This window comes from Nycticebus coucang, chromosome 18, assembly GCF_027406575.1.
Source record: "Nycticebus coucang isolate mNycCou1 chromosome 18, mNycCou1.pri, whole genome shotgun sequence".
In the NCBI taxonomy this organism is placed as follows: Eukaryota; Metazoa; Chordata; class Mammalia; order Primates; family Lorisidae; genus Nycticebus; species Nycticebus coucang.
In genome coordinates, this window is record NC_069797.1 from 23,691,320 (window position 1) to 23,707,843 (window position 16,524).

The 16,524-nt window shown below is 43.3% G+C and overlaps 1 protein-coding gene across 1 annotated transcript in view; it reads right to left on the reverse strand.

The window, feature by feature from the left end:
• Positions 1-16,524, reverse strand: part of LOC128571040 (NACHT, LRR and PYD domains-containing protein 1-like) — a 79,487-nt gene that overhangs the window by 24,727 nt on the left and 38,236 nt on the right. The window contains 5 exon segments of the mRNA XM_053570721.1: positions 8,872-9,171; positions 9,602-9,646; positions 12,068-12,209; positions 15,416-15,541; positions 16,003-16,265. Coding sequence (XP_053426696.1) covers positions 8,872-9,171; positions 9,602-9,646; positions 12,068-12,209; positions 15,416-15,541; positions 16,003-16,265 — 876 coding nt within the window.

Here is a 16,524-nt window from a genome sequence, read left to right on the forward strand (position 1 = left end):
GCACAAAAACAGAGACATAGACACTTGGAATCGAATTGAAAACTAAGAAATGAAACTAACATTTTACCACCACCTAATCTTTGATAAACCAAACAAGAACATACCTTGGGGGAAAGACTCCCTATTCAATAAATGGTGTTGGGAGAACTGGATGTCTACATGTAAAAGACTGAACCTGGACCCATACCTTTCCCCATTCTCAAAAATTGATTCAAGATGGATAAAGGACTTAAATTTAAGGCATGAAACAATAAAAATCCTCCAAGAAATCATAGGAAAAACACTGGAAGATATTGGCCTGGGGAAAGGCTTCATGAAGAAGACTGTCATGGCAATTGCAACAACAACAAAAATAAACAAATGGGACTTCATTAAACTGAAAGCTTCTGTACTGCTAAGGAGACAATAACCAAAGCAAAGAGACAACCTACACAATGGGAAAGGATATTTGCATATTTTCAATCAGACAAAAGCTTGATAACTAGGATCTATAGAGAACTCAAATTAATCCACATGAAAAAAGCCAACAATCCCATATATCAATGGGCAAGAGACATGAATAGAACTTTCTCTAAAGACGACAGACGAATGGCTAACAAACACATGAAAAAATGTTCATCATCTCTATATATTAGAGAAATGCAAATCAAAACAACCCTGAGATATCATCTAACCCCAGTGAGAATGGCCCACATCACAAAATCTCAAAACTGCAGATGCTGGCGTGGATGTGGAGAGAAGGGAACACTTTTACACTGCTGGTGGGACTGCAAACTAGTACAACCTTTCTGGAAGGAAGTATGGAGAAACCTCAAAGCACTCAAGCTAGACCTCCCATTTGATCCTGCAATCCCATTACTGGGCATCTACCCAGAAGGAAAAAATCCCTTTTATCATAAAAACACTTGTACTAAACTCTTTATTGCAGCTCAATTTACAATCGCCAAAATGTGGAAACAGCCTAAATGCCCACCAACCCATGAATGGATTAACAAGCTGTGGTATATGTATACCATGGAATACTACTCAGCCATTAAAGGAAATGGAGACTTTACATCCTTCGTATTAACCTGGATTGGCGTGGAAGACATTATTCTTAGTAAAGCATCACAAGAATGGAGAAGCATGAATCCTATGTTGATATGAGGACAATTAATTTTGATATGAGGACAATTAATGACAATTTTGGTTATGGGGGTTAACAGAAGGAGGGACAGAGGGAGGGGGGTGGAGCCTTGGTGTGTGTCACACTTTATGGGGGCAAGACATGATTTCAAGAGGGACTTTACCTAACAATTGCAATCAGTGTAACCTGGCTTATTGTACCCTCAATGAATCCCCAACAATAAAAAAAAAAAAAAGAAAAAAAATACAAATTATTCCTTGCATCTTCTCAGACCATCATGGAATAAAAATTGAACTCAATAACAACAGGAACCTGCATACCCATACAAAAACATGGAAGCTAAACAACCTTATGCTGAAGGATAGATGAGTTATAGACAAGATTAAGAAGGAAATCACCAAATTTTGGAACAAAACAACAATTAAGACTTGAATTACGGGCGGCTCCTATGGCTCAGTTGGTAGGGCGCCGGCCCCATATACCGAGGGTGGCAGGTTCAAACCCGGCCCCGGCCAAACTGCAACCAAAAAATAGCCGGGCGTTGTGGCGGGCGCCTGTAGTCCCAGCTGCTCGGGAGGCTGAGGCAAGAGAATCGCTTAAGCCCAGGAGTTGGAGGTTGTTGTGAGCTGTGTGAGGCCACGGCACTCTACTGAGGGCCATAAAGTGAGACTCTGTCTCTACAAAAAAAAAAAAAAAAAAAAAAAGACTTGAGTTACCAGAACCTCTGTGATACTGCAAAGGCATTCCTAAGAGGGAAATTTATAGCACTACAAGCCTTCCTCAAGAAAATGGAAAGAGAGGAAGTTAATAACTTAATGGGACATCTCAAGCAACTGGAGAAGGAAGAACACTCCAACCCCAAACCCAGCAGAAGAAAAGAAATAAACTAAAATCAGAGCAGAACTAAATGAAATTGAAAACAAAAGAATTACACAACAGATCAATAAATCCAAAAGTTGGTTTTTTTGAAAAGATCAGTAAAATAGATAGGGGTGGATTAAAGATGGTGGCCGAGTACTTCCCTGATACTGGCTATGGTGAGTCTGGGGAGATAAGAATCCAGGCATCTCTGGCTGGTGGAATCTGCCTATAGTCATCCCTTTGAAGATACAGGGAGTCAGCAAGGGACTTCTGGACCCCAAGAGGAGGACAAAAACAGTGGAAAACTGGGGAGCGGTTGCATGTATTCGATCGACCTAATCCCGCCAGCAACCATAAGTACAAGCAGCAGTGAGACTGCAAACTGGAAAGGCCTTACCTGTGAACTGTTTTGGTGTTTTTGGACTTGGCACTCAGTTGAACTGCCTTGGGGAGAGCTTGAGCAGGAGTGCTGAGAACTTTGGGCATTGTCTAGGGCATTGACTGAGCCACTGAGCTGGGCCGCAGGGAGCCATTGTAGAGAACTGCCCTGGCAAGCTCCGCCCTCAGTGTCCCAGAGCAAGGATTGGGTGGGACCTATTAACCTAGTGACTGAGCAGCCTAAAGGTGGGGACTGAGCTGCCTTACAGCCTTAAACCTTAGGTGCAGAGTGAGCCAGTTTGGGGACACTGGAGACGTGGGCTATAGCCCTGGGTAGAGTGCCATGGCTTCACAGCTCATAACAACCTGAAACTCCTGGGCCTGGTGCCTCCCGGACCTCCATAAGAGCTGTGTCACGAACCCCGACACGAGACCTGCACCCACAGGGACTCCGCATGCCTTGACCAAGAACTGTGGGAGCTGCGCAACCCTGCATCCTCCCTCCTGTGTCCTCCAGGCCTCCACACTGGCCCACTCGTCTGGCCAGGGATACTGGTAGCTGCGTGCCTTCTGGAGCCCTCCATGCCTCTGCGCAGAGCCCTTCTCCTGGCCAGAGAATGCTGAAGCCTTGGGCTCTCTGTGCCAAAGTCACTGGGTGCCAGGCACTCCCAGAACTGTGCACACCACCTCCCACCTGTTGCTGGATCCAGGTGTCTCACACGCCAGAGCTGCTTCCACAACCAGAACCCCCTAGCTGGGGCCTCCCCAGAGGAACTACACAGGGTCACTCCCTACAAAGATCCAGCAACAATAGAGTGATTCCACTGGGATCTAATCTTGGAGAGACACAACCCCAACTCTGAGGATGGCCAGAGGCAATGGTGAAAAACAATCATGAGGTGAAATCAAAAGAAAAACTCTGGCAATATGAATAATCAGAGTAGATCAACTCCCCCAAGGATCAATGGGGCAGACACAGAACAAGATCCCATGCACAAACGAATAGCTGAGATGTCAGAAATTGAATTCAGAATCTGGATTACAAACAAGATCAAATTAGAACTCCAAGCAGTAACCCAAAAGATATCTCAAGAATTCAACAAATTCAAAGACCAAATGACCAAAGATTTTGACACATTGAGACAAGAAGTTGCAGCCGTCAAAGATCTGAGAAACACAGTAGAATCCCTCAGTAACAGAATGGAGCAAGCAGAAGAAAGGATTTCTGACATTGAAGACAAAGCTTTTGAACGCTCCCAAACTCTCAAAGAGGATGAGAAATGGAGGGCAAAAACAGATAACTCTCTCAGACACCTCTGGGATAATTCGAAGAAAATCAATATTTGTCTAATAGGGATCAACGAAAGCGACGAAGTGGCTTCACAAGGCACAGAATCTCTTCTCAAAAAGACTATGAAGGAGAACTTTCCAGACCTGCCAAGAGATTCTGAAATTCAGATAACAGACAGTTTCAGAACTCCAGCATGACTTAACCCAAATAAGACATCCCCCAGACGCATCATAATCAATTTCACTAAAGTTAATATGAAGGAGAAAATTCTGAAAGCTGCCAGACGAAAGAAAACTATTACCTATAAGGGGAAGAATATTAGAATAACTGCAGATCTCTGTGCTGAAACCTTTCAAGCTAGAAGAGGATGGTCATTGAGTTTTAATCTCCTAAACAAAATAACTTTCAATCCAGGTTCCTGTACCCAGCTAAACTGAGTTTCATTTATGATGGAGAAATTAAATACTTCAATGACATTTACATGTTGAAGAAATTTGCCATAACTAAACCAGCTCTCCAGGATATTCTCAGACCTTTCCTCCTTAAAGACCAGCATAATCCTCCACCACAAAAGTAAACCCACCAGAAAATTTTGAAATTTTGAAATTTTGAAATTTTGAAATTCCAACTTCCACAGTCGCAAAAGGATTAAAAATGTCCACCGGACTCTTGAAAGGCTTATCAATATTCTCAATTCATGTGAATGGTTTAAACTGTCCTCTAAAGAGGCACAGGTTAGCTGACTGGATACAAAAACTCAAGCCAGATATCTGCTGCATCCAAGAATCGCATCTTACATTAAAAGACAAATATAGACTCAAGGTGAAGGGTTGGTTGGTCATCTATATTCCAGGCAAATGGAAAGCAGAAAAAAGCAGGTGTTGCAATCCTGTTCACAGACACAATTGGCTTTAAACCAACCAAAATAATTAAGGATAAGGATGGACACTTCATATTTGTTAAAGGTAATACTCAATATGATGAGATCTCAATATTAATATTTATGCACCCAACCAGAATGGACCTCAATTTATAGGAGAAACTCTAACAGATATGAGCAACTCTATTTCCTCCACTTCCATAGTAGTTGGAGATTTTAACACCCCTTTAGCAGTCCTGGATAGATCCTCCAAAAAGAAGCTAAGCAAATAAATTTTAGATTTAAACTCAACCATTCAACGTCTGGACTTAATAGACATCTACAGAACATTTCATCCCAACAAAACTGAATACACATTCTTCTCATGAGCCCATGGAACATACTCCAAAATAGACCACATCCTAGGCCACAAATCTAACCTCAGCAAATTTTAAAAAATAGAAATGATTCCTTGCATCTTCTCAGACCATCATGGAATAAAAGTTGAACTCAATAACAACAGGAACCTGCATACCCATACAAAAACATGGAAGCTAAACAACCTTATGCTGAAGGATAGATAAGTTATAAATGAGATTAAGAAGGAAATCATCAAATTTTTGGAACAAAACAACAATCAAGACATGAATTACCAGAACCTCTGGGATACTGCAAAGGCACTCCTAAGAGGGAAATTTATAACACTACAAGCCTTCCTCAAGAAAATGGAAAGAGAGGAAGTTAATAACTTAATGGGACATCTCAAGCAACTGGAGAAGGAAGAACACTCCAACCCCAAACCCAGCAGAAGAAAAGAAATAACCAAAATCAGAGCAGAACTAAATGAAATTGAAGACAAAAGAATTATACAACAGATCAATAAATCCAAAACTTGGTTTTTTGAAAACATCAATAAAATAGATAAACCTGTGGCCAACCTAACCAGAAAAAAAAGAGTAAAATCTCTAATTTCATCAATCAGAAATAGTAATGATGAAATAACAACAGACCCCTCACAAATTCAAAAAATCCTTAACGAATACTACAAGAAACTCTATTCTCAGAAATATGAAAATCTGAAAGAAATCGACCAATACCTGGAAGTACGCCACCTACCAAGACTTAGCCAGAATGAAGTGGAAATGTTGAATAGGCCTATATCAAGTTCTGAAATAGCATCAACCATACAATATCTCCCTAAAAAGAAAAGTCCAGGACCAGATGGCTTTATGTCAGAATTCTACCAAACCTTTAAAGAAGACCTCGTACCTATATTACTAAACCTCTTCCAAAATATAGAAAAAGAAGGAATATTACCCAACACTTTCTACGAAGAAACATCACCTTGATCCCCAAACCAGGGAAAGACCCAACAAAAAAGAAAATTATAGACCAATATCACTAATGAATATTGATGCTAAAATACTCAATAAGATCCTAACAAACAGAATCCAACAACACATCAAAAAAATTATACACCACGACCAAGTGGGATTTATCCCAGGGCCTCAAGGCTGGTTCAATATACATAAATCTATAAATGTAATTCAGCACATAAACAAACTAAAAAATAAAGACCATATGATTCTTTCAATTGATGCACAAAAAGCTTTTGATAATATGCAGCATCCCTTCATGATCAGAGCACTTAAGAAAATTGGTATAGAAGGGACATTTCTCAAACTAATAGAGGCCATCTACAGCAAACCCACAGCCAATATCGTATTGAACAGAGTTAAATTGAAATCATTTCCACTTATATCAGGAACCAGGCAAGGTTGCCCATTGTCTCCATTGCTCTTTAACATGGTAGTGGAAGTTTTAGACATTGAAATTAGGGAAGAAAAGGCAATCAAGGGTATCCACATAGGGGCGGAAGAGATCAAACTTTCACTCTTCACGATGATATGATCGTATATCTGAAAAACACTAGGGATTCTACTACAAAACTTTTAGAAGTGATCAAGGAATACAGCAATGTCTCAGGCTACAAAATCAACACCCATAAATCTGTAGCCTTTATATATACCAACAATAACCAAGCCGAAAAAAATAGTCAAGGACTCTATTCCTTTCACAGTAGTGCCAAAGAAGATGAAATATTTGGGAGTATACCTAACAAAGGACGTGAAAAGATCTCTACAAAGAGAACTATGAAACTCTAAGAAAAGAAATAGCTGAAGATGTTAACAAATGGAAAAACATACCATGCTCATGGCTGGGAAGAATCAACATTGTTAAAATGTCTACACTACCCAAAGCAATATATAATTTTAATGCAATTCCTATTAAAGCTCCATTGTCATATTTTAAAGATCTTGAAAAAATAATACTTCGTTTTATATAGAACCAGAAAAAACCTCGAATAGCTGAAACATTACTCAGCCATAAAGACAAAGCAGGAGAAATCACGCTACCAGACCTGAGACTATACTATAAATCAATAGTGATCAAAACAGCATGATACTGGCACAAAAACAGAGAAGTAGATGTCTGGAACAGAATAGATAACCAAGAGATGGTTCTTACCATTATTTGCTCTTTGACAAGCCAATTAAAAACTTTCAGTGGGGAAAAGATTCCCTATTTAACAAAGGGTGCTGGGTGAACTGGCTGGCAACCTGTAGAAGATTGAAAGTGGACCCACACCTTTCACCATTAACTAAGATAGACTCACACTGGATAAAAGATTTAAACTTAAAACATGAAACTATAAAAATACTTTAAGAAAGTGCAGAGAAAACTCTTGAAGGAATCGACCTGGGTGAATATTTAATGAGGAGGACTCCCCAGGCAATTGAAGCAGTATCAAAAATACACTACTGGGACCTGATTAAACTAAAAAGCTTCTGCACAGCCAGGGACATAGTAAGTAAAGCAAGCAGACAGCCCTCAGAATGGGAAAAAATATTTGCTGGTTATACCTCCGATTAAGGTCTAATAACCAGAATCCACTGAGAACTCAAATGTATTAGCAAGAAAAGAACACTTGCGCTGGCCCCATATGCCGAGGGTGGCGGGTTCAAACCCAGCCCCGGCCAAACTGCAACAACAAAAAAAAAAAAAAAAAGAAAAGAACACTTGATCCCATCTCAGGGTGGGCAAGGGACTTGAAGAGAAACTTCTCTAAAGAAGACAGACGCACGATCTACAGACACATGAGAAAAAGCTCAACATCCTTAATCATCAGAGAAAGGCAAATCAAAACTACTTTGAGATATCACCTAACCCCAGTAAGAGTAGCCCACATAACAAAATCCCAAGACCAGAGATGTTGGCATGGATGTGGAGAAAAGGGCACACTTCTACACTGCTGGTGGGAATGCACACTAATACATTCCTTCTGAAAGGATGTTTGGAGCATACTTAGAGACCTAAAAGTAGGCCTGCCATTCGATCCTATAATTCCTTTACTAGGTTTATATCCAGAAGACCAAAAATCACAATATAACAAAGACATCTGTACCAGAATGTTTATTGCAGCCCAATTCATAATTGCTAAGTCATGGAAGAAGCCCAATTGCCCACTGACCCACGAATGGACTAGCAAATTGTGGTACATGTGTACCATGGAATATTATGCAGCCTTAAAGAAAGATGGAGACTTTACCTCTTTCATGTTTACATGGATGGAGCTGGAACATATTCTTCTTAGCAAAGTATCTCAGGAATGGAAAAAAAAGTATCCAATGTACTCAGCCCTACTATGAAGCTAATTTATAACTTTCATATGAAGGGTATAACCCAACTATAGTACAAGACTATGGGGAAAGGGCCAAGGGAGGGAAAGGGAGTGGGGAAGTCAGGGTGGAGGGAGGGTAATTGGTGGGGCCACACCTACGGTGCATGTTAGAATGGGTACAGGCAAAACCTACTAAATGTGGAATACAAATGTCTACATACAATAACTAAGAAAAATGTGATGAATGCTACGTTGAACAGTTTGATGAGAATATTTCAGATTGTATATGAAACTAGCACATTGTACCCCTTGATTGCACTAATGTACACAGCTATGATTTAACAATAAAAAAAAAAAAAGAAAGAAAGTGAGGGCTTGTTAGGGTACCAGCGCCATACACCAAGGCTGGCAGGTTCGAATGTGGCCATACAACAACGACAACTGCAATAACAACCACCACAACAACGTTGTTGGTAGGCACCTGTAGTGATGCCTGTGGTGAGCACCTGTAGTCTCAGCTACTTGAGAGGCTGAGGCAAGAGAATCACCTAGGCACAGGAGTTAGAGGTTGCTGTAAGCTGTGATGCCACAGCACTCTACCCTAGGGTCAGGCAGAGCCAGGACACAAAGGCAGAGGTTCAGACTTTAGTTTCTGGATGGCAGGAGACCCCCACCTTGTAACCCCACTTCTCTCTCCAAGAGATCCATAATTAGGTGAGGATGGGTCTCTTTCAGGGCTTGGTAGAGTTGATCTTTGCAGGCCTGGTCCCAGGACTTGCTGAAGCTGAACAGCTTTCGCATCTGGTCTGGCCTGGTGGCCTCCGCCCACACCTGCTCATACTGCTCCTCGCTCAGCACCTGTCCATGCAGCTTGTCCAAGACAGAGTCCACTGATGTCACTCGTGCTACCAGCTGCTCTCGATGCTTGTCCACAAAGTGCAGCAAGGCTGGGGTGTCCAGGGGTGAAGGTGAGGCTGGCAACAAAGAAAGAAAGGCTCCCACCACAGCCTCCACGTCCAATCCCCCCTCCGGCTCTTTCCTCTCTCCCAGCTACATCCCTGACTTCTTTTTCCCTCTGGAAAGGCATCTGACCATCAGAAAGGCATCTCTTCCCTCCCTCATGTCAGCATCTAGCCAGGTATTCTGTCTAAGCAGGGTGTGATAGTGGGCTTCATCATGGGGCATCTGATGTCATTGAGTAGTGGCTTCTGGAACCTGTGTGGGCAGCAGCAATAGGGGATGGAGGGGACTCTGTCCCAGGACATGCACTACTCTCCCAGGCCTGATGCTTGTGAGGTTCTCAATGATGGCGCCCCTCCATTCTCTCTTCCCTTCTCTCCAATTTCAGATAATACACCTCAGAACTACCATTGGCTCCTGAGGTCTCTAAGAGCTATTACTGACCTATGACGGCTGGAGGACCCAGAGCAGCTGCAGGTCTGAGATCTCCTGGGGAAAACACAGAGAAGAATGAGCACCTGTTACAGTACTAGTTATTAACACACATGACACACCTCCAGGCTCCACTCACTCCTGAGACTCTCTGATACAGAATCTCTTCCTTATGCATATGGGAAAACTGAGGCCTAGGGGCTATGACCATAGACTAATGAAGAGCGAGAAGTCATCTGAGTGAGCAATAGCAGTTTTTCCTACACATTGCAGACATGGTTTTATCCAGTCTTTACCTGAACTAAAGTCCTGGTGGAGTACTAACCAAATCCCTTGCTAGTTAAACCTTAAAACTATTTGACATTTTGTTCAAACATTGTGAGTAATTGTTAAAAAGAAACTATTTGTCATCTCCTTATTCTTAGTAGAAGTCAAGTAGACTCACACAGACTGAATATTTGTGTTGTATATTTGGATGTCAGAATCAAGAATCAAGATCAAGCAATCTTACCACATGGGAAGAATGAGTGAATTTTAATAGAAAATAAAAAACAAACAAAAAGAAAAGAGAGAGAGAAAGAGAGAGAGAAGAGACTTAACAAATTTCATGTAAAGGAGAGAAAGAGAGTTCACTGCAGTTTGTGTGAAAAGGCCTGGGAGCCTGAGCAGAACCTGCGTTTGAGTGACCTCTCAGTGCAGAAGGGGGACACAGACTGTGGTACAGGGAGCACAGGGTCCATTGGGACAGAGGGATGAGGGCGTTCCACATCCTCCATGCCAACTGAACAGTCTGGGAGTCAATCTTGACTCATTCACCAATGGGAGCATTTTTTGAGAATGCAAAGAATTTAAAGACCAAAATGGAAGAGAAATTGTGGAAGGGACTGGGGATGTTTAACTACCATAAGAAGCAGCATAAGGAAGGCCATGATCAGATCAAGAATCTGATGGGTTTTTCCATGGGAAAAGAGATAGATTTCTGTGAGCTCCAAGGGATGGAATTAAGACTGCTAGGAAGAAGAGATTGGCTTCATATGAGGAAAAAGAAAAGAATACTATTTATTTATTTATTTATTTTTTAAGAATACTATTTATTGAAGACCATGGCATGTGGCATGTACAAGCATCTGCTTATTTAATCTTTTCATAATGACAAGTTAGTCATTATGATCCTCACTTTACAGATGAGGAATCTGTAAAGTTAAGTAATTTCCCCAAGATCACTCAACATGTCAGTGCGAGAGTGGGATTCGACCCCAGTCCTGAATCTGGGGCCAGTTAGTTCTCCACCTGTGGCTGCACACAGGCTAAGTCTGGGTAAAGCCTGCCTTCTTTCCACCACAATACAAAGCCTGTTTGTAGTGGATTTATAGGAGATTTTCAGGAGGCAGCTCCATTTTCTGATGGCTGACAAGTGCTGATTGTCCTGAGGAGGACCATTTGGGGGATTTAGGATCTTAGGGTGGAGGTGCTGGATTAAGGCTATGAGATTTCTCCATCAGTGAAAGTTCATTATTTTCTTATCTACCTGGAAAATATTGAATGATGCAGGGGAAAGTACCTGCTATTGCCAAAATTGGCTTAGTCCATACATAACTGCATAACCACCCAGTTCTTATTCTTTGTATTTTTTTTTTTTTGGCTGGGGCCAGGTTTGAACCCACCACCTCTTGTAGGGGCTGGCACCCTACTCCTTGGTGCCACAGGTGCCACCCAAACTCTTATTCTTTGTAGCCCTCATTCAATCTATCATGAGAAACTTTGCCAACAGCCTTGTGGATGTCAAGATCTGCTATTTCAAGGGCAATGTGGAGACAGCATGGTGCACAGGAGAGAACACAGGGCTCAGAGAGACAGACTTGAGCTTAAATTCTGGTTACAACTGTTCTGTGACTTGAAAAAGTCACCGAATTTCCCTGGGCTATTTCTTCTCATCAGTAAATGGTGATAATGGGCTGGGAACTGTGTGACTCATGCCTATAATCCTAGCACTCCATGAGGCCAAGGCATGAAGATCCCTTGAGCTCAGGAGTTCAGGACCAGCCTGAGCAAGAGCAAGACCCTGTCTCTACTAAAAATAGAAAAACTGAGTCAAGAGGATAGCTTGAGCCCAAGAGTTGGAGGTTTCTGTGAGCTATGATGCCAGGGCACTCTACTCAGGGTGACAGCTTGAGACTCTGTTTCAAAAAAAAGAGAGAGAGTGAGAGAGATAAAGAAAAATTAGCCTGATATAATGGTGGGCACGTGAAGTCCCAGCCATTTGGGAGGCTGAGGCAGGAGGATCCCTTGAATCCAGTGGTTTCAGGTTGCTGTGAACAGGCTGATGCCATAACACTCTATCCTGAGCAACAGAGTAAGACTTTATCTTAAAAATAAAAGTTGTGATAATGCTCACTGGTGCACACACACACACACACACACTCACTGACTTACTTTCTCCCCCCACCTCTGGGCTCCCTGGACTTATCCTGGTTTTACCTTGTCTCACAAAGGCCTCCCATACCACAGTTTCATCTCTCTTGTCTCTTATTTGCAGTCTGATCCCTGACCCCAAGACTTCAAAGTAGATCTCAGAGAATAGCTGGGGTTCTTTGGGGCTTCCATAGCAGAGCTCTAGTTCCTGAAGAGACAGAGGGTTGCCATCCTGCAAGTGAGGTCCTCCCCACACCTGACACCTTCTTTGTCCAGCTTGACCCTGACACCTTCTTTGCCCCAGAGTGTTTCTCTGGGGACCCTCTTTACTGAAGTCAGTTGCCATCATCAGGCATTGTTCTTTTCCCAATTTTCCTGACTCAGAAGGATGAAGACACAGCTGGTATCTCATGGATGAGTAAGGCTTTTCCAGAAAAGTAATGTTTCTCATTCTAAGCCAGATCCGTTCTCTAGCATCTTGGACCAGATCCTTCACCAGCCAGATCCTCCGCCTCCCCCAATTTGCATCTAAACTCTTATTCCTCCAGCCAAAAGCATGTCCTCCCAGTGGATGCGAAGCTTGGCCTGCTTTCAAATATCAGAAAATTTATATGGAAGCTCTTTCCTAAGTCGCACTCAAGACAGAACTCCTGTTTCCCAACTCAACTGTCTTCTGGACATGGTCCTTCTTCAGTTTCCACAAGCTCAGTAAATGCTACTATTTTCCTCTGAGTACATAGGTTCCAAATTAGGGATCATCCTTAACTCCTCCCCATCCACATCCAATCCCCCAAGTCCTGTTGACTCTACTTCCAAAATTTACCCTAAATCCACCATCTATTTTTCTCCATCTCCACTGCTACTTCCCTAATCAAGCCGTCTTCAACTCTCGCCTGCAGTATTGCAACAGCACCTCTTTCCAGAGATGGGGTCCTATGATGCTGTCCAGGTTGGTCTTAAACTCCTAGGCTTGAGTGATCCTCCTGTCTCACCTCCCAGTAGGTGGGTCTACAGGTGTGCATCACTATAGCTGGCCTTGCAACAGCCATTTGACTTGTCTCTCTGCTTCTACTCTTGCCCGTTTATCACCCATTCTCACCAAGGGAGAGGCATCTTTTTGAAAGTAAAGCATGTCTTATATAATATTACCATGTTTGAGATCCTCCAAGGGCTTTCCACTACACTTAGAACAAAATCCAAACTCCACATCAGGGCTGACTAGGCCGTGAACCCTGGCAGACTCTGCCTCTGATCTGACCAATCTCTTGCTACATGTGTTAAGCTCTGCCTCATTGGCCACCTTTTTGTCACCTCGAGGTGTTAAGTTTGCCTTCTGCCTCTGTGTCTCTGCACACATTGCTGTGCCTGAAACTCTTCCCCATAAATCTCTGCAAGCCTGAACTTTTCTTGTCACTATGGTTTCAGATTAAATGTTGCCTCCTCGGAGATACTTCCCCCAACCACCCAGTGTAAAATAACCAGTCACTCTCTTATGACACTGTATTTTGTGCCTAGCACTTTGTGGTATTTGGTCACTATTAGTTTAATTATTTTTGCAGGTCTCATCCACCAGGATATCACCTTCCCAAGAGCAGGGATTAGTCTATCTTGTTCAGTGAATTATCTCCACTAAAGACAGCCTATACCTGGCACTGGGTAAATACTTGCTGAATGACCGAATCATGTTCTCTCTCATCCCTCATTAACAACTGACACAGCAGGAAAACGCCAAGTTAATCATCCTTGGGTTTGTGTTCCCTAAGTGAAAAGATAAACATCACTTCCTCCTAACTGCTGGATATTTAGTCCATCTGGAGGCATAAAACTGAGGATTACTAGGGATCCTTCAAAAACTACTGACTTTCAAAATGGACAGTTTCTGCCCAAGATTTTGGAACAAGGTAAATGTTCTGATTCTTCAACACTCTTTCCTGTCCCTTCATTCTACTAGTAATGTCATTCTATTATAATACTTTGATACTCTATAAAACACTAATATTATCCCCTCATCTTCATCCTATTGTATCTGACTCCCTGTGGTTCCCTTCTACCACTTATGGAAAAGCAAAACTCTCTTGTATGTTTTTCCAGACTTAGCTACTGCTCGGGTTTAAGTCATTGCTGGACCCATCATCTCCCCCCTTACCTGGCAGACAAAAATTTATTAGCCTGTCAAGGTGGATCTTCACTATAGCAAATACTTCCTCTTGACTTAATCTTGTAAGTAGGACAATTTGTGACCAGGGAGGAAAAAAATTGCAAGGATCTGGCTTTCTGAAATAGACCCAGGTGGATTCTGATTACATTTCATTGACCGGGTTTCATAATATATGCCCCTGGTTTGGAGACCTGTTACAAAGACTAATAGTTCTTTAGTTTGGGATAATTGCCTGTGTTACTGGAGTCCACTGTACCCTGTCTTGGTTCTTAAATGTCACACAACTCTTGTCATGTCCGATGGTTCAAAGGCTCATCTCACAACCGAAGGAGAAAGAAGGATTAACTCTGGTTCGGCTACAGCTTACCATCCTGTAAAGGCTTCTCTGATTCTCAGCAACAAAATGTGGGCAATGATGAAGATTTAGATATCGTGGATTAATACCAGTGGCCCAACTTCATCTGCTATTGGCCAAAAGGGTGGGCTGAAAAAGCACAAAAATCAGCCCTTGACACCCAGCAAGGGATCTGAGGCTTGGAGCAGGACCTCGGTGTCACCATAGTCTCACCAAGAGTCATAGCATACCCATGCTGTCCTCTGGCCTGACACACACTCTCACAGAACATCCACTTTAGACAGGCCACGGGGGAGCCCACAGCATGCCAAATATGCCCCTGTGCTAAAAGAGTGACTGCTACTTCTTTAGCAATTGTGGCTTTGTGCTGCTTCAGTCTGCTCTCCCTGGAGAGAAGAGTCCTTGAGATTCCCAATGGTAGAATTACCTCTGCCTTCTGAAAATAGCGAATCTAGAGCAAATCTCTGTTTCCTTAGACCTTCCCCAAAATTACCCAAGCAAGGTCCAAGTCCTAAGGCAGGTTCTTTCTAACACCTCTTTACTGAGACACCCCACAGTTTCCCTGGCGTGTGTTCTGCCCCAGTGAGTGACAAGCCCAGTGCTGGGCTGCAGTGTGTTCCTGTGCATTTTCACTGGAGGGCATTGGCCCCTGCAACCCAGGCACTTTCCTGTGACCCCAACTCCAACCCCTGTCCTCCTCATCCTGAGCATGCTCCTCCCTCCTTCTCCTTCCTTTCCCCCAACTCTGTAGCATTCCGACTCACCCCAAACCCCTCTACCTTTCTGCCCAACCCCTCCCTATTTGCCCCCTCCCTGGGACAGCCCTGAGACCTGTCCCACAGGGATTCCCGAGCATGCCCTCTGATCCTAGTGGCCAGGGGGTAAACACTGGGATGCTCACCTTGGGTAATATTTCCAACTTTCCTGAGCCAGACACGGTGTAGCGAGAGCCCATATACAGTGAGGTCAGTGGGGGAGGCTTGTGTATTCGCACTCCCTGTAACTGTTTTTCTTCATTATCAATGGCCTAAGGAACATACAGGACAAGGACTAACACATATAGTCCACAAGGACTTCTGCCATGTGGGATCTGGTCTTAATAGGTGTGATGTTGCACTTGTGGGGGTGGGCAGGGGAGCAGTGGCTATATTATCCCTGCCCCTCCCTCCAAGCACAGCCACACAGACAGCCCCACACTGGGCCTCTATTATGTTCAGGGTGGGGACAGGGTCTTTGCTAGAGAAGAAGTGAGAATGGGGAAAGGCTGGTGTTAGGCATGCAGCCCTCCCACCCTTTGACTCCTGGAAACAGGCTACAACCAGCCGTGCAAAGATCAGTGATGGAGCATCGAACCCAGCTGGGGGGACCCTGGGGAGTCAAGAGTCCAGCCTGTGGCGGAGCAGGGGGCAGGACTCTCACCCTCTCTGGTTGCATTTTGTATTTGCCATCAGCCCACCCTGGCCCAGCCTTTCTGGCTGTTAATGTCACCTTCTGAATGGACCAGTCACTAGGGATCAGGTAGAGGTGGAAGGTGTCCTCCCCACATTTGAGGTGATGGTACAACAACACCATGGAGGTGACGGGAATGAAACTCAGTGCAGCATGGACCATTCTCAGTAGAACTCCCACAGGGAAGAAGCTGGGGTTTTCCAGGATGATGTAATGTGGCTCCACCCGGGCTGGCATCTCCAGGAGCATCCCCTCCTCTTTAAAGTGTGCCACTTGAAACAGGGAGACATCCACCTGGCCCCCTGTCAAAGAATGGAATACAGAGGCATGGATTTAGTGCACTCACTGAGTCAGGGTCAGCTGGCAGAGTGAGATCCTGGGGCTTAGACTCAGGGACCTACTTGGGGGAAGTCAGAAGTATGATCTGAAGTTTGTGTCCCCCCAAAACTCATATGGTGAAATTCTAACTCCCATGGTGAAGTTATTAAAAGTGGAATCCTAAAAAAATAATAGAACAAAATTATCTGGGTGTGGTGGTACATGCCTGTAGTCCCAGCTATT